General features: G+C 43.2%; 1 protein-coding gene and 1 non-coding gene across 7 annotated transcripts in view; one reads left to right on the top strand and one right to left on the bottom strand.

The window, feature by feature from the left end:
• CDK12 (cyclin dependent kinase 12) overlaps window positions 1-20351 on the top strand; it is a 107326-nt gene that overhangs the window by 3197 nt on the left and 83778 nt on the right. For 5 of the 6 annotated variants that reach the window (XM_032279234.1, XM_032279235.1, XM_032279233.1 and 2 more), the window contains exon 2: window positions 6506-7393. In XM_032279234.1, coding sequence (XP_032135125.1) covers window positions 6506-7393 — 888 coding nt within the window. The remainder of the gene's footprint in view (window positions 1-6505; window positions 7394-20351) is intronic. The other variant, XM_032279231.1, reaches the window with a different exon arrangement.
• LOC116553538 lies at window positions 18207-18310 on the bottom strand. Its single transcript, XR_004269787.1, has one exon. It is a non-coding gene; the product is annotated as a U6 spliceosomal RNA (small nuclear RNA).

The raw sequence follows: 20351 nt of genomic DNA, 5'->3' as shown, positions 1-20351 counted from the left end.
TTTTTTTTTTTTTTTTTTTTTTTTTTTTTGAGACGGAGTCTTGCTCTATTGCCAGGCTGGAGGACAGTGGCGCAGTCTCAGCTCACTGCAACCTCTGCCTCTCGGGTTCATGCAATTCTTCCGCCTCAGCCTCCCAAGTAGCTGGGACTACAGGCACCTGACAAACGCCCGGCTAATTTTTGTATATATATTTTTTTTCTTTGTAGATGGGGTTTCACCATGTTGGTCAGGCTGGTCTTGAACTCCCGACCTCAGGTAATCCGCCCACCTTGGCCTCCAAAGTGCTTGGATTACAGGCATGAGCCACCAAGCCCGGCTAATTTTTGTATTTTTAGTAGAGACAGGGTTTCACCATTTGGCCAGGATGATCTCGATCTTTTGACCCCGTGATCCACCGGCCTCGGCCTCCCAAAGTGCTGGGATTACAGGCGTGAACCACTGCACCCAGCCGACTTTTTTTTTTTTTTTTAAAGACAGGATCTCGTTCTGTTGCCTAGGCTGGAGTGCAGTGGCATCATCTTGGCTCACCGCAGCCTTGAGCTCCCAGGCTCAAGCAGTCCATCCACCTCAGCCTCCTGAGTAGCTGGGATTGCCGGCACATGCCACCATACCTGGCTAATTTTTTTTTTTTTTTTGGTAGAGACTAGGTTTTGCCCCGTTGCCCAGGCTGGTCTCGAACTCCTGAGCTCAAGTGATCCTCCTGCCTCCCAAAGTGCTGGGGTTACAGGCCACCATGCCTGGGTCATGCATGGCTTTTGTATTTCAGTATAATTTTTGCTGACTTGAAGTTATAATTATTCATAAACTGGTATGAATACATCAAGCCGCAGAGTGTTCCTAGCTGTCAGGGGTTAAAATTCTTAATATTTTCTCCTCCATTTTATTTTATTATTTAATTTTTTTCTTTTTTTGAGACAGTTTTATTCTTGTTGCCCAGGCTGGAGTGCAATGGCATGATCTCGGCTCACTGCAGCCTCTGCCTCCCAGGTTCAAGTGATTCTCCTGCTCCAGCCTCATGAATAGCTGGGATTACAGGTGTGCGCTGCCATACCCAACTCATTTTTGAATTTTTAGTAGAGGCAGGGTTTCATTATGTTGGCCAGGCTGGTGTTGAACTCCTGACCTCATTTGATCCACCTGCCTTGGCCTCCCGAAGTGTTGGGATTACAGGCGTGAGCCACCGTGCCTGGCCTTTGCTCCATTTTATGAAAAATTTTCAAGCATAGAAAGGGTTCAAAGAATTGTAGTGAACACCCAGATATTTAACATGTAGATTTTACAATAAAAATTTGCCATAAATAGCCTGGGCAGCATAGTAAGGCCCCCTTCTCTACAGAAAAAAATAAAAGAAAATTATCTGGGCATGGTGGTGCACATCTGTAGACCCCACTGCCTGGGAGGCTGAGTTGGAAGGATCGCTTGAGCCTAGGAAGTCAAGACTGTAGTGAGTTGTGATCATGCCATTGCACTCTAGCCTGAGCAACAAAGTGAGACCCTGTCTCAAAAAAAAAAAAAAAATTGGGGCAGGAGTGGTGGCTCACGCCTATAATCCTAGCACTTTGGGAGACTGAGGCGGGTGGATCATGAGGTCAGGAATTTGAGACCAGCCTGGCAATATGGTGAAACTCAGTCTCTACTAAAAATATAAAAAATTAGCCAGGTATGGTGGCGTGCGCCTGTAGTTCCAACTCCTTGGGAGACTGAGGCACGCGAATGGGTTGAACCCTGGTGGCAGAGGTTGCAGTAAGCCAAGATTGCGCCATTGCACTCCAGCCTACATGACAGAGTGATACTGTCTTTTTTCGGAGTCTCACTCTGTTGCCAGGTGCCAGGCTGGAGTGCAGTGGCGTGATCTTGGCTCACTGTAACCTCCACTTCCCGGGTTCAAGCAGTTCTCCTGCCTCAGCCTCCCGAGTAGCTGGGGCTACAGGTGCACACCACCACAGCCAGCTAATTTTGTATTTTTAGTAGAGACGGAGTTTCACCATGTTGGCCAGGATGATCTCGATCTCTTGACCTCGTGATCCACCCGCCTCGGCCTCCCAAAGTGCTGGGATTACATGCGTGAGCCACCGTGCCCGGCCTGAGACTCTGTCTTTAAAAAAAAAAATTGCTATGTATTTTGTCATCTATCTCTCCATTAATCTTTTTTTTTTTTTTAACATTTATCTCAAAGTAAGTTGCAGGTATCAGTATACTTCATTCTAAGCACTTTAACATGTTCACCATTAGCTGGATTTGCATTTCTTTTTGGAGGGGTGAGGAGTAAAATTTATATTTGGTAAAATGACTAAGTCTTAAGTGTAGCATTTATTTGTAAAGCTGCTTAGTTTTTTGTTTGTTTCTGAGACAGAGTCATGTTCTGTCATCCAGGTTGGAGTACAGTAGTGGCATGATCTTGGCTCACTGCAAACTCCTTTTCTCAGGTTTAAGCGATTGTCCTGCCTCAGCCTCCCGAATAGCTGGGATTACAGGTACCCGCCATCATGCCTGGCTAATTTTTGTATTTTTTTTAGTAGAGACGGGATTTCACTTTGTTGGCCAGGTTGGTCTCAAATGCCTGACCTCAGGTGATGTGATCCACCTGCCTCCCAAAGTGCTGGGGTTATAGGCATGAGCCACTATACCTGGCCAAGCTGCTTAGTTTTTTAAGGAAGCCAAAAAAGTATTCTCAGAATATTTGTTTCTTAATAGAGTGGTTCATTAAGGCTGTAAAAATTGTTAACCGTAGTAGGGTATGGGAATATAGAAGTGTGCTGAGGCTAAAACACTAAAAGAAGTTTCAGTAAGAACTGCTTCTTTCTAGTGATTCCTTTTGGATTCTTAGAAAAAACAGCATATCTCACAGGTTCTCTTAAGAGTAGAGCAGCCGGGTGTGATGGCTCAACGCCTGTAATCTAAGCACTTTGGAGGCCAAGGCAGGTGGATCACCTGAGGTCAGGAGTTCTAGACCAGCCTGACCAACCTCGTGAAACCTCGTCTTTAAAAAAAAAAAGATTAAGAGTAGAGGAGGCAGACCGGGCATGGTGGCTCACGCCTGTAATCCAAGCACTTTGGAGGCCAAGGCGGGCGGATCACCTGAGGTCCGGAGTTCAAGACCAGCCTGACCAACACGGTGAAACCCCGTCTTTAAAAAAAAAAAAAAAGAGTAGAGGAGGCTGGGCATGGTGGCACATGACTGTAATCCCAGCCCTTTGGGAGGCCAGGGCAGGTGGATCACCTGAGGTCAGGAGTTCTCGAGCAGCCTCGCCAACAGAGTGAAACCCCATTTCTACTAAAAATACAAAATTAGCCGGGCATGGTGGCATGCGCCTATAGTCCCAGCTACTCAGGAGGCTGAGGTAGGAGAATTGCTTGAATCTGGGAGGCAGAGGTTGTAGTGAGCCAAGGTCTTGCCACTGTACTCCAGCCTGGACAACAGAGTGACAGTCTGTCTCAGGAAAAAAAAAAAAAAGTGTAGTGTCTCACACCTGTAATCCCAGCACTTTGGGAGGCCGAGGCAGGCGGATCACCTGAGGTCAGGAGTTGGAGACCAGCCTGACCAACATGGAGAAACTCTGTCTCTACTAAAAATAAAAAATTAGCTGGGCGTGGCAGTGCATGCCTGTAATTCCAGCTCCTTGGGAGGCTGAGGCAGAATTGCTTGATCCTGGAGGTGGTGGTTGCAGTGAGTGGAAATCACACAATTGCACTGTAGCCTGGGCAACAAGAGCGAAACTCCATCTCAAAAAAAAACAAAAAACGAAAAACAAAACTCTACTCACATAATTTAAACTAATCAGTAATTTAGTAATGGTAAAAATAAGTCTAGAAAAAATTGGAGATACAATATGGTCGTGCAGGATGCAAATATAAACATTATATAGTATTCCCAGAGACACATGTACGCTTTTAGTTGGCTTATAGAGAGCATTATATGTTTGTGTGCATTACATGTTTTTCTTGATTGAAATTCTAAACACACAAATTTTGTAGAGTCAAAGTAGAGGAACATACAGATCCCTTCTATGATATTCTCTGTGTTTTTTTTTCCTTGGAAAACAGTCAAAATGAAATAAGCAACATCATTTTACAAGTCTGAAAATGCTTTGGCAGAAATGCAGTGTCTTTGCATCCACCTAATTAGCAATGATTAATAGTAGCAATTTCATTTCAAATGAGTGGAATCTAATTCGGGAGTCAGGGGGAGATACATTTGTTTTTGAAGACATTTCTTTCTCTGTGTTGATCTAAGAAGACACATTACTTATTGCTGCCTGTGTTTTCCTACTTGTTGTCTACTCCTCCCCTTTCTTCTAGAAGAGTGAACTTGGAACTTAAATGTAGCATTTGTATCACTAAAAATACCACAAGTATATGGCCATCCAAATCTCCTATTAACAGTAGACTTCTGTCAGAAATTGAAGAGTTTCTAACAGACTTCCTTAAGAAGATTTGGTCATGCTGACTAAAGAAACAGTAGTTTGTGGTACTTGGTAGCTAGCTAGCGTTAGTATTTTGGGTTTTACACGTTTTCCCTGGGATAGAGATGTTGCCTATCTTAGCCATAATACAAGCGAGAAAACCTCTTGTTTCAGCCAAGTATATACGGGAGGAATATTAGTTTCCTCAAGGGTAAGTGGATATTTGGGTAATTATTAGTAACTTTCAGTATCGTATGTCCTCATGTTCATGTTTTGTGTTATTATTTTTTAGTTTTATTGATTCCAGTAATTTTGTAGTTTAATTTTTGGAAGATAACTTGCAAAAAGCAGCATAGGTAAAAGAAAATCATTGGTGCCATTATGAAGCACATATCCCTGCATCCAGTTTCCCCTATTATACAAGTTATTTCCCTTACACATGTATGTTGTTTTGAAACATTTTGGTTCATGTCAGTCTTACTGTATGTTAGTCTTACCATATCTTCCTGATCAAACATACAGGGAGATATTGATGATCTAGAATAGGAGGAATTTGTTTTAGACTACTGGGAAAATTTTGTTTTGTCCGATTATGCTTTTAATGTTTTTATTTATTTATTTTCTCACATTGAGGCAGGTTAGGCTTTAGTAAAATGTCAAAAAAATTAATGAGAGTTGGGTTTCAGCTTAAAATGATCTGCCCCATAAATTCCCAGATTTTATTTCCAAAGCCTTCCTTAAGAAGAAAATTAATTGAACATACAATAATACTTTGCCTTATGAGTTTTTAAAAAGCCAATTGGAAATCATTATATATTAAAGATATCAGGAGCCCTTATGTTTTTGAAGAGTTCTAACAAGTTATTTTGGTAAAACATTTTCTGCACTTCATTTGTTTTGTAAATCCTAAGTCGTATGTGTTGGAAATTTGTTTAGTACTTTTTTTTTAAACTTTACAACTTTTTTTTGTGTTTTTTTTTTTTTTTTTTTTGAGACGGAGTTTCACCCATGTTACCCAGGCTGGAGTGCAATGGCGCGATCTCGGCTCACCGCAACCTCCGCCTCCTGGGTTCAGGCAATTCTCCTGCCTCAGCCTCCTGAGTAGCTGGGATTACAGGCACGCGCCACCATGCCCAGCTGATTTTTTTGTATTTTTAGTAGAGACGGGGTTTCACCATGTTGACCAGGATGGTCTTGATCTCTTAACCTCGTGATCCACCCGCCTCGGCCTCCCAAAGTGCTGGGATTACAGGCTTGAGCCACCGCGCCCGACTAAACTTTACAACTTTATTATAAACTGAAGATGCAAGGAACAACCTACTTTTCTGGGATCTGCCAGTTAAATAGCTCTCTAGTTAACAGATTTAGGTTTTGGTGAAGGATGCTTGTTGTTTTTAACTTTCTGATGGATATAACCTACCTTTACTATGGAGTATGACTTCTTTATCCTGTTTTCACTTTATCAAAGATTAAAATCAAAATTCTGAAAGTAATCATTGTGAATATGGCTATTTCTTTTCTTTTTCTTTTTTTTCTCTTTCTGGCTATTTCTTTTCTAATATGTGAAAAAAATAGTGACCCATCTTTTTTCAGTTGAATAAGTTAAGTAGTGGATAATTTTATTGTTAATATGATTCAGATATGTTTTCGTGTAGCATTTAGTTCATTCTAATCTATTTTTTAAGTGAACTTAATTTTTTGAGTAGTTTTAGATTTACAGAAAAATTGTGAAGATAGTACAAAAAATTCTCATATATCCCTGCATCCAGTTCCCCCATTGTTAACATCTTACATTAATGAGGTACAGTTGTTACAGTTAATGAACCAATATTGATACATAATTATAAACTGGAGTCCATACTTTATTTAGATTTACTTAGCATACCTAATGTCCATTTTTTTCTTCCAGGATCTTATGATCGTGTCTTACATTTAGCCCTGTCTTGGGTGCCCCTTGATTGGGCTGGTTTCTCGGCCCAATCTAAGGCTTAATCTATTTTAAGATTGATAAGTTACTGTTCTTCATAGTTTGTTTTGTTGATCTGTTTTCCTCTGTATACTACTGTAGTCTATTCATTTTAAACTGCCTTTTTTTTTTCCAGTAGGAAAGCCATGAAGTCCAGAAGTAGAAGTCCTGCATATTCAAGACATTCATCTTCTCATAGTAAAAAGAAGAGATCCAGTTCACGCAGTCGTCATTCCAGTATCTCACCTGTCAGGCTTCCACTGAATTCCAGTCTGGGAGCTGAACTCAGTAGGAAAAAGAAGGAAAGAGCAGCTGCTGCTGCAGCAGCAAAAATGGATGGAAAGGAATCCAAGGGTTCACCTGTATTTTTGCCTAGGAAAGAAAACAGTTCAGTAGAGGCTAAGGATTCAGGTTTGGAGTCTAAAAAGTTACCCAGAAGTGTAAAATTGGAAAAATCTGCCCCAGATACTGAATTGGTGAATGTAACACATCTAAACACAGAGGTAAAAAATTCTTTAGATACAGGGAAAGTAAAGTTGGATGAGAACTCTGAGAAGCATCCTGTTCTTAAAGATTTGAAAGCACAGGGAACAAGAGACTCTAAACCCATAGCATTGAAAGAGGAAGTTGTTACTCCAAAGGAGACAGAAACATCAGAAAAGGAGACCCCTCCACCTCTCCCCACAATTACTTCTCCCCCACCCCCTCTACCAACTACTACCCCTCCACCTCAGACTCCCCCTTTGCCACCTTTGCCTCCAGTACCAGCTCTTCCACAGCAACCACCTCTGCCTCCTTCTCAACCAGGATTTAGTCAGGTTTCTTCTTCCAGTACTTCAACTTTGCCCCCTTCTACTCACTCAAGGACATCTGCTGTGTCCTCTCAGGCAAATTCTCAGCCCCCTGTACAGGTTTCTGTGAAGACTCAAGTATCTGTAACAGCTGCTATTCCACACCTGAAAACTTCAACGTTGCCTCCACTGCCCCTCCCTCCCTTATTACCTGGAGATGATGACATGGATAGGTAAGTCCTATAGTGAACTGGAAAAAATTAACCACCTTGATCTAAACATGAAGTATTTTCATGCTTTTATGAACTGGAAATGCCTTTGATGTTTTCAGTGGGAACGTCTGTATTTATGACATTATTACTTGGGAAGCGAGAATAAGAATTTGAGGCCTGGTTAACTCATTTTATCATTAAGTTTATTTTATTTTTTAATTTCGAGACATAGTCTTGCCTTGTTGCCCACGCTGGAGTGCAGTGGCGGAATATTGGGTTACTGTGACTTCTGCCTCCTGGATTCAAGCAGTTCTCCCGAATCAGCCTCATGAGTAGCAGGGACTACAGGCATGCACCACCATGCCTGGCTAATTTTTTAATTTTTAATAGAGATGGGGTTTCGCTGTGTTGGCCAGGCTGGTCTCGAACTCCTGACCTCAAGTGATTTTCCCACCTTGGCCTCCCAAAGTGCTGGGATTACAGGCGTGAGCCATTGCCCCTAGCATAAGTTTATTGATAATGCTAATTTTATTTTATTTTATTTTTTTTGAGATGGAATTTTGCTCTTGTTACCCAGGCTGGAGTGCAATGATGCGATCTCAGCTCACCACAACCTCCGCTTCCTGGGTTCAAGCAATTCTTCTACCTCAGCCTCCCGAGTAGCTGGGACTACAGGTGTGTGCCGCCATGCCCAGCTAATTTTTGTATTTTTAGTACAGATGGGGTTTCACCATGTTGATAACGATGGTCTCGATCTCTTGACCTCGTGATCCACCTGCCTCGGCCTCCCAAAGTGCGGGGATTTTAGGCGTGATCCATCGCACCCGGCCTAATTTTTTTTTTTTTTGGGATGGAATTTCGCTCTTATTGCCCAGGCTGGAATGCAGTGGCGCAATCTCGGCTCATCACAGCCTCTGCCTTCTGGGTTCAGGGATCATCCTGCCTCAACCTCCCGAGTAGCTGGGATTACAGGCATGCACCACCACACCCCACTAATTTTGTATTTTTAGTAGGGTCGGAGTTTCTCCATGTTGGTCAGGCTGATCTTGAACTCCTGACCTCAGGTGATCCGCCCGCCTCATCCTCCCACAGTGCTGGGATTATAGGTATGGGCCACTGTGCCTGGCCTTTGAAATTTGAAAAAGAATCAATAGAGTTTATCCCTTAAATTTTTGTTGAAAGTATTAATACCTCTAGAAAAATGAAAAGAATAATAGGCTGGGTGCGGTGGCTCACGCATGTAATCCCAGGACTTTGGAAGGCCGAGGCTAGTGAATTATCTGAGGTCAGAAGTTCGAGACCAGCCTGGCCAACATGGTGAAACCCTGTCTCTACTAAAAGTACAAAAATTAGCTGGGCGTGGTGGCGGGCATCTATTCCCAGCTACTTGAAAGGCTGAGGCAGGAGAATGGCTTCAACCCAGAAGACTGAGGTTGTAGTAAGCCAAGACCGCATATTGCCATATTTGCTTTAACTGTGGGTTTCATGACACTTCTAAATACTTCAGCATGTCTCTTTTAATGATAATATTATTCTATGTAATCACAAGATCTTCATCACCCTGAAAAATTTAGCATTGACTTAATAATATCAATAGTCATATAAGTAACATTCTATCAGTAGTGATAGTATTTAACCAAATAGTCCCAGTAGCCCCCAAAATGTCTTTATTGTTTTTGTTTTCAATTGGAATTCAGAATAACTCACAAAATGTCATTTATAGCCAGGTTTGTTTTTTTTTCTCCTGATCCGGGGTCCAAACCAGTCTATTTTGAAAGGGGCTGTTTTTTTTAAAAACAAAACAAAAAAAACTATTCCGGCCAGGCACTGTGGTGCATGCCTGTAATCCCAGAACTTTGGGAGCCGGAGGCGGGCAGATCACAAGGTCAGGAGATCGAGACCATCCTGGCCAACATAGTGAAATGCTGTCTCTACTAAAAGTACAAAATTAGCTGGGCGCATGGCACATGCCTGTAGTCACAGCTACTTGGGAGACTGAGGCAGGAGAATTGCTTGAACCCAGGAGGCGGAGATTGGAGTGAGTCGAGATCGCGCCACTGCACTGCGGCCTGGGCAATGGTGCGCAACTCTGTCTCAAAAAAAAATTTCCGTAAAAAGTAAAAGAACAGTATGTTTCCGGGCCGGGCGCGGTGGCTCAAGCCTGTAATCCCAGCACTTTGGGAGGCCGAGGCGGGTGGATCACGAGGTCAAGAGATCGAGACCATCCTGGTCAACATGGTGAAACCCCGTCTCTACTAAAACTACAAAAAATTAGCTGGGCATGGTGGCGTGTGCCTGTAGTCCCAGCTACTCAGGAGGCTGAGGCAGGAGAATTGCCTGAACCCAGGACGCGGAGGTTGCGGTGAGCCGAGATCGCGCCATTGCACTCCAGCCTGGGTAACAAGAGCGAAACTCCGTCTCAAAAAAAAAAAAAAAAAAAAAAAAAAAAACACCAGTATGTTTCCATAAAAAGTAAAAGACCAGTATGTAAAGTCTTTGCTAATTAGAATATAATTCACAATAGGATGATGGGAAGAGTTTTAATGAGTCCTCTGAATGTTGAGAACTGCAATGACTATGAAGCATGAATCCAATTTTATAGAAGCCATTAACAAAAATATTTCTTTAAGGCTGGGCTTGGTGGCTCATGCCTTTAATTCTAGCACTCTGGAAAGCTGAGGTAGGCGGATCACTTGAGGCCAGGAGTTCAAGATAAGCCTGGCCAACATGATGGAACCCCATCTCTACTAAAAATACAAAAATTAGCCAGGCATGATGGTGGGCGCCCGTAATCCCAGCTACTCAGGAGGCTGAGGTGGGAGGATCACTTGAACTCAGGAGGTGGAGGCTGCAGTGAGCTGAGGTCGTGCCACTGTACTCTAGCCTGAGTGACAGAGTGAGACTCCGTCTCAAAAATATATATTTCCTGGGCCAGGTGCCATAACTCACGCCTGTAATCCCAGCACTTTGAGAGGCCTACGCGGGTGTATCACAAGGTCGGGAGTTCCAGACCAGCCTGGCCAACATGGTGAAACTCTGTCTCTACTAAAAACACAAAAAATTAGTGGTGGTACGCACCTGTAGTCCTAGCTACTCAGGTGGCTGAGGCAGGAGAATCACTTTAACCCAGGAGGCAGAGGTCTCAGTGAGCAGAGATCATGCCATTGCACTCCAGCCTGGGTGACAGAGCAAGACTCCATCTAAAAAATACATAATATATACACATACATATATATATACACAAACAGGTATATATTAAAAAATACATATATATACACATACATATATGTATACACATACATGTGTATATATATTTTAATATACACGTATATGTGTATATATATTTTATATAAGCATACATATATGTATATTTTTATATGCGCATATATGTGTATATATAGTATATATGCACATATATTTTATATACATATATGTGTATATATTTTTTATATATGCACGTGTGTGTGTGTGTGTGTGTGTATATGTATGTATGTATTTAATATTTTGACAGCACCAGTTAGGCAAGTACCACCAAACAAACTTGCTTTAGCAGTGACAGGTGGTGGCCTGGCCAACATGGTAGAACCTCATCTCTACCAAAAAAAGATCTTTGTGTTATGGTTTGCTTATTCTACTGAGATACTGTGCTTTTCTCTGGGATGTGAATTGCATTCTATTGGAACAAAACTTTTCATTGTAAGAACAAAATTAAGTGCCACTGACTGATCTTGCATCCTAGTCTAATTCCCAAGCCTCCATTCCTTTCAAGGTGATACTGGTAATTTTATTTTATTTCTTTGAGACAGGATTTGGCTCTGTCCCCCAGGCCGGAGTGCAGTGGCGTGATCTGGGCTCATTGCAACCTCTGCCCCCCAGCCTCAAGCGATCCTTCCATCTCAGCCTCCCGACTAGCTGGGATTACAGGTGCACGCTACCATACCTGGCTAATTTTTTTTTTTTTTTTTTGAAATAGAGTCTTACTCTTTCTGCAGGTTAGAGTGCAGTGATGTGACCTTGGCTCACTGCAAACTCTGCCTCCTGGGTTGAAGTAATTCTCCTGCCTCAGCCTCCCAAGTTGCTGGGATTACAGGCGTGCACCACCATGCCCAGCTAATTTTTGTATTTTTATTTTTATTTTTTTATTTTATTTTATTTTTTTTTGAGACGGAGTTTCACTCTTGTTACCCAGGCTAGAGTGCAATGGCGCGATCTCGGCTCACCGCAACCTCCGCCTCCTGGGTTCAGGCAATTCTCCTGCCTCAGCCTCCTCAGTAGCTGGGATTACAGGCACGCACCACCATGCCCAGCTACTTTTTTGTATTTTTATTAGAGATGGGGTTTCACCATGTTGACCAGGATGGTCTCGATCTCTTGACCTTGTGATCCATCCTCCTCTGCCTCCCAAAGTGCTGGGATTACAGGCATGAGCCACCCTGCCCAGCCACACCTAGCTAATTTTTAAATTTTTTTGTAGAGATGAGGTTTCCTCATGTTGCTCAGGCTGATCTCGAACTCCTGGACTCAAGTGATCTGTTTGACTTGGCCTTCCAAAGTGTTGGGATTACAGGCATGAGCCACCACTCCTGCCCAGTATTGGTAATTTGAATGATGATACATTTCAACCCTCTGGGTAAGAAAGTATGCTCTTTCTTTTCTTTTTTTTCTTTTTTTTTTTTTCTTTTGAGACGGAGTTTTGCTCTTTTTGTTCAGGCTGTAGTGCAGTGGCACAATCTTGGCTCACCACAACCTCTGCCTTCCGGGTTCAAGCGGTTATTCTGCCTCAGCCTCCCGAGTAGCTGGGATTACAGGCATGCGCTACCACGCCTGGCTAATTTTGTATTTTTAGTAGAGAGGGGGTTTCTCCATGTTGGTCAGGCTGGTCTTGAACTCCTGACCTCAGGTGATCCACCTGCCTCGGCCTCCCAAAGTTCTGGGATTACATGTGTGAGCCACTGTGCGTGGCCAAAAGTATATTCTTTCATGTTTACCCTCTGTTCCTTTACAGAATATGCAAGTACAGTAAATGGAAAGGGGAAGATAAACTATTTTCTTCCTTTCTTCCTTTCTTCCTTTCTTCCTTTCTTCCTTTCTCTTTCTTTCTTTCAATTGCTGCTCTGAGAAGGGAGATAAACTATTTTAAGGAATGGCTCCATCACTATTTATAATAACAAATATGATTTGTTTGTTTGTTTTTTGGATGGGCAGACTGCCAAAATCTGATTTTAAAGAAAAATTCCACATGCTCTAATATTAATTGGTATTTATGGACTGAGCTTTGTGGCTGTAATCCCAGCATTTTGGGAGGCCAAGGTGGGAGGATTGTTTAAGGCCAGAAGTTCAAGACCAGCCTGGACAATAATGTAGTGGGACCCCATCTTTATGAAACATTTAAAAATTAGCTGGATATGGTGGCAGGTACTTGTAGTCCTAGCTACTTGGAAGGCTGAGGCAGGAGGATCACTTGAGTCCAGGAGTTCAAGGCTGCAGCGAACTGTGATTGGGCTGCTGTACTCCAGCCTGGGTGAAAGAGACCCTATTTCTAAAAAAAAAAAAATTTTTTTGAATTAAAAAGTAATAAATTCTGTCACATGATGAAAACTACAGAGGAGAAGAACAGAACCTGAAATTTATATGGTAGAATTAATTTGAGGTCCACAATATACTTTTCATAGATAAAAGCCATATTTTTATAGTTTTTGTTGGAAAAGGAAATAGCTGAGCATTATCCAAAGAGACTAGCCCTTTAGCTACAGGAAGCTCATTTCAATACTTGTTTGCATAGTGGCTAGAATATTAATGTAGCTAAGAATCTTGATTTTTTTTCTTCACTTCAGAAAAATGTTTAGGAAACAAAAAGAATATGATTTTTTTTTTGGGATGGAGTCTCACTCTGTCGCCAGGCTGGAGTGCAGTGGCTTAATCTTGGCTCACTGCAACCTCTGCCTCCTGGCTTTAAGTGATTCTTCTGCCTCAGCCTCCTGAGTAGCTTGGGTTACAGGCGTCCTCCATGGCTGGCTATTTTTTTTTTGTATTTTTAGTAGAGATGGGGTTTCACCTTGTTGGCCAGGCTGTTCTCAAACTCCTGACCTCAAGTGATCCACCTGCCTCAGCCTCCCAGAGTGCTGGGATTACAGGCATGAGCCACTGCGCCCTGCCTAATTATTATGATTTATTTGTATTTTTTGAGATGGAATTTTGCTCTTGTCACCCTGGCTGGATTGCAATGGCACGATCTTGGCTCCAACCTCTGCCTCCTGTGTTCAAGCAGTTCTGCCTCAGCCTCCCAAGTAGCAGGGATTATTGGCACGTGCCACCATGCCCAGCTAATTTTGTATTTTTAGTAGTGACGGGGTTTCACCATGTTGGCCAGGCTGATCACAAACTCTTGACCTCAGGTGATCTGCCTTCCTGGGCCCCGCGACATACAGAGATTACAGGTGTGAACGACCATGTCCTCCTATTTTTTTTTTTTTTTTTGAGACAGAGTCTCACTCTGTCGCCCAGGCTGAAGTGCAGTGGCCTTAGCCTCCTGAGTAGCTGGGTTTACAGGCATTCACCACCACGCCTGGCTAATTTTTGTATTTTTAGTAGAGATGGGATTTCACCATGTTGGCCAAGCTGGTTATGAACTCCTGACCTTAAATGATCTGCCTGCCTCAGGCTTCCAAAGTATTGGGATTATAGGTGTGAGTGAGCCACCAGGCCTGGCCCTAATCTAATTATTACTATTATTACTTTTTGAGACAGAGTCTTGCTCTGTTGCCTAGGCTGGAGTGCAGTGGCACCATCTCACCTCGCCACATTTCCATTTCCCGGGTTTAAGTGATTCTCCTGCGTTAGCCTCCTGAGTAGCTGTGACTATAGGCACGTGCCACCATGTCTGGCTAACTTTTGTATCTTTAGTAGAGACAGGGTTCCACTGTGTTGGCTAGGCTGGTCTTGAACGCCTGATCTTGTGATCTGCCTGCCTCAGCCCCCCAAAGTTCTGGGATTACAGGCGTGAGCCACTGAGGCTGGCCAATCTTAAGTTATTTATTTATTTATTTATTTGAGACAGAATCTTGCTCTGTCCCTACTCTGGAGTGCAGTGGTGTGATCTCAGCTCACTGCAACCTCCTCCTCCCATGTTCAAGCAATTCTCCTGCCTCAGCCTCCTGAATAGGGAGAACTACAGGTGTGCACCACCATGCCTGGCTCATTTTTGTATTTTTATTAGAGACAGGGTTTCACCATGTTGGTCAGGATGGTCTTGATCTCGACATCATGATCCACCTGCCTCTGCCTTCCAAAATGCTGGGATTACAGGTGTGTGCCACCGCTCCCGGCCCTAATTACTGTTTTTAATTGAGATAGAGTCTCTGTCGCCCAGGCTGGAGTACGGTGATGTGATCTTGGCTCACTGCAATCTCCACCTCCCAGATTCAAGTGATTCCCCTGCCTCAGCCTCCCAAGTAGCTGGGATTACAGGCACGCACCACCACGCCTGGCTAATTTTTGGTATTTAATAGAGATGGGGTTTCACCACATGGGCAAGGATGGTCTCGAACTCCTGACCTTAGGTGATCCACCTCCATTGGCCTCCCAAAGTGCGGGGATTAGAAGGATGAGCCACAGCACCCAGCCCTAGCCATGATTATTATCAGTTTTCTACATATTAATAAATTACTAAGGGTAGAAAAATGGAAATAGCCTAGGTTCTGTGGCTGGCTCCTGTAATCTCAGCCCTTAGGAAGGCTAAGGCAAGAGGATTGCTTGAGCCCAGGAGTTTGAGACCAGCGTAGGCAACATGGCAAGACCCTGTTTCTACCAAAAACAAAATTAGGCATGATAGCCTGCACCTGTGGTCTCAGCTACTTCGGAGACTGAGGTGAGAATCACTCTAGCATGGAAGATGGAAGCTACAGTGAGCCATGAACGCACCACTGCACTCTAGCCTGTATTTCAGTGAGATGTTGTATCAAAAAAGGAGAGGATGTTTTCCATTATCAATTTTGTTGTTTATTTTAAATTCAAGATGTATTTCTGTTTCTGGTGTGTGTGTGTGTGTGTGTGTTTGTGTGTGCTGCTATGTACCAGCTGCTCCATATCCATGTACCAGCTGCTCACTATGTTTGACATGAAAAGTAATTTTTACATGGGAAAGCTTTTTAGAAAGAAACCGAAAAGTTGTGTAAGGAACTCACTTACATTCTCTTTTTTATCTTCTCTGACTTACATGTCTTTTTATTACTTTCAGTACCTTTTTTTTTCTTTAATTTGTTGTATTTTCACAGAAAATTAGGATACTTATGGTACCTTATAGATGGAATACAGAATGCAGTTAGTAAACATTGGTGTGGTTATTTGAATTGATGGAGCCAGAGTCAGGGCTTGTGTGAATGACAGTGGACATGTAAGAGATATCAGTGTGCACATAAAGAACATAAAGCTTATATTAGAGGATTTGTTTGTTGTTTTTTTCCAAGACAGAGTCTTGCTCTGTTGCCCAGGCTGGAGTGCAGTGCCATGATCTGGGCTCACTGTAATCATTGACTCCTGGGATCAAGCAATTTTCCTGCCTCGGCCTCCCAAGTAGCTATGACAACAGGCACCTGCCATCATGCCCAGCTAATTTTGGATTTTTAGTAGAGTCAGGGATTTCCCATGTTGACCAGGCTGGTGTCAAACTTCTAACCTCAGGTGATCCACCCGCCTTGGCCTCCCAAAGTGCTGAGATTAGAGATGGTGAGCCACTGCTCCCTGCCTTTTTTTTTTTTTTTTTTTTTTTTTTGAGGCAGAGTTTCTCTCTTGTTACCCAGGCTGGAGTACAATGGCTCAAACTCAGCTGATTACAACCTCCACTTCCTTGCTTCAAGCAGTTCTCCTCCCTTAGCTGCCTAACTGGGATTGTAGGCACCCGCCACCACGCTCAGCTAATTTTTGTGTTTTTAGTAGAGATAGGGTTTTACCACATTGGCCATGCTGATTGCAAACTCCTGACCTCAAGTTATCCATTCGCCTTGGCCTCCCAAAGCTGTGGGATTACAGGTGTGAGCCACAGCGCCTGGCCTAGAGGATTTAGGGTCATTTTGGGAAAAGAATGAAACTTTTTTTCCTTTTCGAGATGGACTCTGGCTCTATTGCCCAGGCTGGAGTGCAAGTGGTATGATCTTGGCTCACTGCAACCACTGACTCCTGGGTTCAAGTGATTCTCCTGCCTCAGCCTCCTGAGTAGCTGGGATTACAGGCAGGTGCCACCATGTCCTGCTAATTTTTTGTATTTTTAGTAGATGCAGAGTTTCACTGTGTTAGCCAGGAGAGTCTCGATCTCCTGACCTTGGCCTCCCAAAGGATTGGGATTACAGGTGTGAGTCATCGCACCTAGCTTTTTTTTCTTTTCTGTCACCTGTGCTGAAGTACAATAGTGTGATCTTGCCTCACTTTGAGTCCCAAGTGATTTTCCTGCCTCAGCCTCCCAAATAGCTGGGATTACCGGCATATGCCACCACAACCGGCTAATTTTTTTTTTTTTAGACATTGTTTGGCTCTTGTTGCCCAGGCTGGAGTGCAGTGGTGCAATCTCAGTTCACTGCAACCTCTGCCTCCTGGGTTCAAGCAGTTTACCTGCCTCAGCCTCCCAAGTAGCTGAGATTCCAGCTAATTATTTTGTAATGTTTAGTAGAGACAGGATTTCACCATGTTGGCCATGCTGGTTTCAAACTCTTGACCTCAAGTGATCCATCCGCCTTGGCCTCCCAAAGTGCTGAGATTACAGGTGTGAGCCACTGCGCCTGGCTGAAACTTTTCTTTCAAACATATATTTTGAGTAGGAGTATACTAGCTCAGGTGTCAAATACAAGAATGAATTTAGCTAATGGTATTTCAAAATTCTTTCTTACTTGTGGTCTACAATTTTTTTTTTTTTTTTTTTTTTTTGTGAGACGAAGTTTCGCTGTTGTTGCCCAGACTGGAGTGCAATGGCACGATCTTGGCTCACCGCAACCTCCGCCTCCTGGGTTCAAGCAATTCTCCGACCTCAGCCTCCCGAGTAGCTGGGACTACAGGCACGCACCATCATGCCCAGCTAATTTTTGTATTTTTAGTAGAGACGAGGTTTCACCTTGTTGACCAGGATGGTCTCGATCTCTTGACCTCGTGATCCACCCGCCTCGGCCTCCCAAAGTGCTGGGATTACAGGCTTGAGCCACCGCGCCCGGCTACAATTCTTGATTTTAAGAAGCAAGGCAGCCCATGTCCAACATAGTACCATCTGCATGACTGTAACTATTAATGGATATATTCCTGCCTTAAGTAGATCATCTGTGTGCTTTTCTTAAAAATTTCAGTTAACCACATAGAATTTTTAAAGTCTGATTTTCTTCTTTTTTTTTTTTTTTTGAGACAGAAGCTCGCTGTCACCCAGGCTGGGGTACACTGGCATGATCTTGGCTCACTGCATTCTCCACCTCCTGGGCTCAGGCAATCCTTCTGCCTCAGCCTCCTGAATAGCTGGAACTACAAGCACATGCCACCACACCGGGCTGTTTTTTTACATTTTTGGTAGGGACCAGGTTTTGCCATGTTTCACAGGCTGGTCTCGAACTCCTGAGCTCAAGCAGTCTGCCCACCTTGGCCTCCCAAAGTGCTGAGATTACACATGTGAGCCACTGTACCCAGCCCTTCTGTTCTTTTTTTCTGATAGCCTTATTTCGAGTTTACTGAACTTCAAGGGAGTCTACGTGATTTTTAAAGGCTGTAGCTCTAAAAGTTCAGTAAACTCCAAATGAACCAGGATTTTGCTAGTAAAATGCAATGCTTGGTTTTCATTTTTTACGTACTTAACTTTTTTTTAAAAAAAAATAGGGAACACTTCATGAATTATGTCATCTTTTTTCAGGGGCCATGATATTCTTTTCTGTTTTGTTCCTGTTTTAGTGTATGTGATGCTGAAGTGAGCACTAAACTAAAAAAAAAAAATTAAAAAAAAAATATATATATGTAATTTTATTGTTGTTCTTTTGAGGCAGAGTCTGTGTTACCCAGGCTGGAGGGCCCTGGTACAAGAGCTTGGCTAACTGCAACCTACACCTCACGGGTTCAAGCAATTCTCCTGTCTCAACCTCCCAAGTAGCTGGGATTACAGGCGTCTGCCACCATGCCCAGCTGATTTTTTCTTTTTTTTTTTTTTGAGATGGAATCTCACACTGTTGCCGGGGCTGGAGTGCAGTGACATGATGTTGGTTCACTGCAACCTCCGCCTCTGGGTTCAACTGATTCTCCTGCCTCAGCCTCCCCAGTAGCCTGGATTATAGGCGCCCACCATCATGCCCAGCTAATTTTTTTGTATTGTAGAGACAGGGTTGCACCATCTTTGCCAGACTGGTCTTGAATTCCTGACCTTGTGATTCACCCACCTTGGCTTCCCAAAGTGCTGGGATTACGGACATGAGCCACTGTGCCTGGCTATGACTTTTCAAGTAAATGACTGTGATATATAGTATCTGCTCCTCCCCTATGTTAGACTCACTTGGCGTGTACCACATGTTCTCAGTCTTTTTTTTTTTTTTTTTTTTTTTTTTAAAGATGGGGTTTCACCATGATGGCCAGGCTGGTCTTGAACTCCTGACCTCAGGTGATCCACCCACCTTGGCCTCCCAAAGTGCTAGGATTACAGGCGTAAGCCACCACACCCAGCCCTCCTCAGTCTTTTATAATACTTTGTGTCCTATGCTAAAGGCCATAATGTTAAGCATTGTAGTTTTGAGGTTGTCATTAAATTTTCAGGGGTTTTGGTACATTGGAATTTGTTGAAACAGGATTTGACTTCTATTCAAATTGTATATCCTGAACTGGTAGGACATAGCTTGTCACACACTCATTCTGTCTTAAAATAAACATGCTAAAAATGTAATATTTAAAAGCAGTATACATTTTTCATACAGGTTCAAGATCCCTAATCCAAAAATCTAAAATCTAGAAATCCTCCAAAATCTGGAACATTTTGAGTGCTGACATGATGTTCAAAGGAAATGCTCATTGGAGCATTTCAGTATTTAAATTTTTGCACTGAGTATCTTCAACCAGTATAATCCAACATCTAAAACAATCCAAAATTTGATTTTTTTTTTTTTTTTGGAGATGAAGTCTTGTTTTTTGACCAGACTGGAGTGCAGTGGTGTGATCTTGGCTCACTGCAACCTCCATATCCTGGGTTCAGGCGATTCTCCTGCCTCAGCCTCCCAAGTAGCTGAGATTACAGGCACGCACCACCATGCGCAACTAATTTTTTTGTGTTTTAGTAGAGATGGGGCTTCACCATGTTGGCCAGGATAGTCTCCATTTCTTGACCTTGTGATCCACCCACCTCAGCCTCCCAAAGTGCTGGGATTATAGGTGTGAGCCACCATACCCAGCCACAATCCAAAATTTGAATCACTCTGGTTGGAGGCATTTTGGATAAGGGAATACCTAACCTGTATTAGCAAACTCTGTTTGAGCTCATAAAGTAAACATTGGAGAAAACAAAACCTAAATATAAAGCATAGACTGGCTGGGCAAGGTGACTGATGCCTGTAATCCCAGCACTTTAGGAGGCCAAGGCAGGAGGATTGTTTCAGGTAGGAGTTTGAACCTGGGCATCCCATCTTTTTTTTTTTTTTTTTTTGAGACGGAGTTTCGCTCTTGTTACCCAGGCTGGAGTGCAATGGCACGATCTCGGCTCACCGCAACCTCCGCCTCCTGGATTCAAGCAATTCTCCTGCCTCAGCCTCCTGAGTAGCTGGGATTACAGGCACGCGCCACCATGCCCAGCTAATTTTTTGTAGTTTTAGTAGAGACGGGGTTTCGCCTTGTTGACCAGGATGGTCTCGATCTCTTGACCTCGTGATCCACCCGCCTCACTCTCCCAAAGTGCTGGGATTACAGGCGTGAGCCACCGCGCCCGGCATTTTTTTTTTTTTTTTGAGATGGTGTCTCACTCTGTTGCCAGGTTGGAGTGCAG

Source organism: Sapajus apella, unplaced genomic scaffold (assembly GCF_009761245.1).
Source record: "Sapajus apella isolate SASKATOON/1434 unplaced genomic scaffold, GSC_monkey_1.0 scaffold12, whole genome shotgun sequence".
NCBI classification, from domain to species: domain Eukaryota; kingdom Metazoa; phylum Chordata; class Mammalia; order Primates; family Cebidae; genus Sapajus; species Sapajus apella.
Note: the sequence above shows the minus strand (reverse complement) of the source record. Positions and strands in the feature narration are given on the sequence as shown.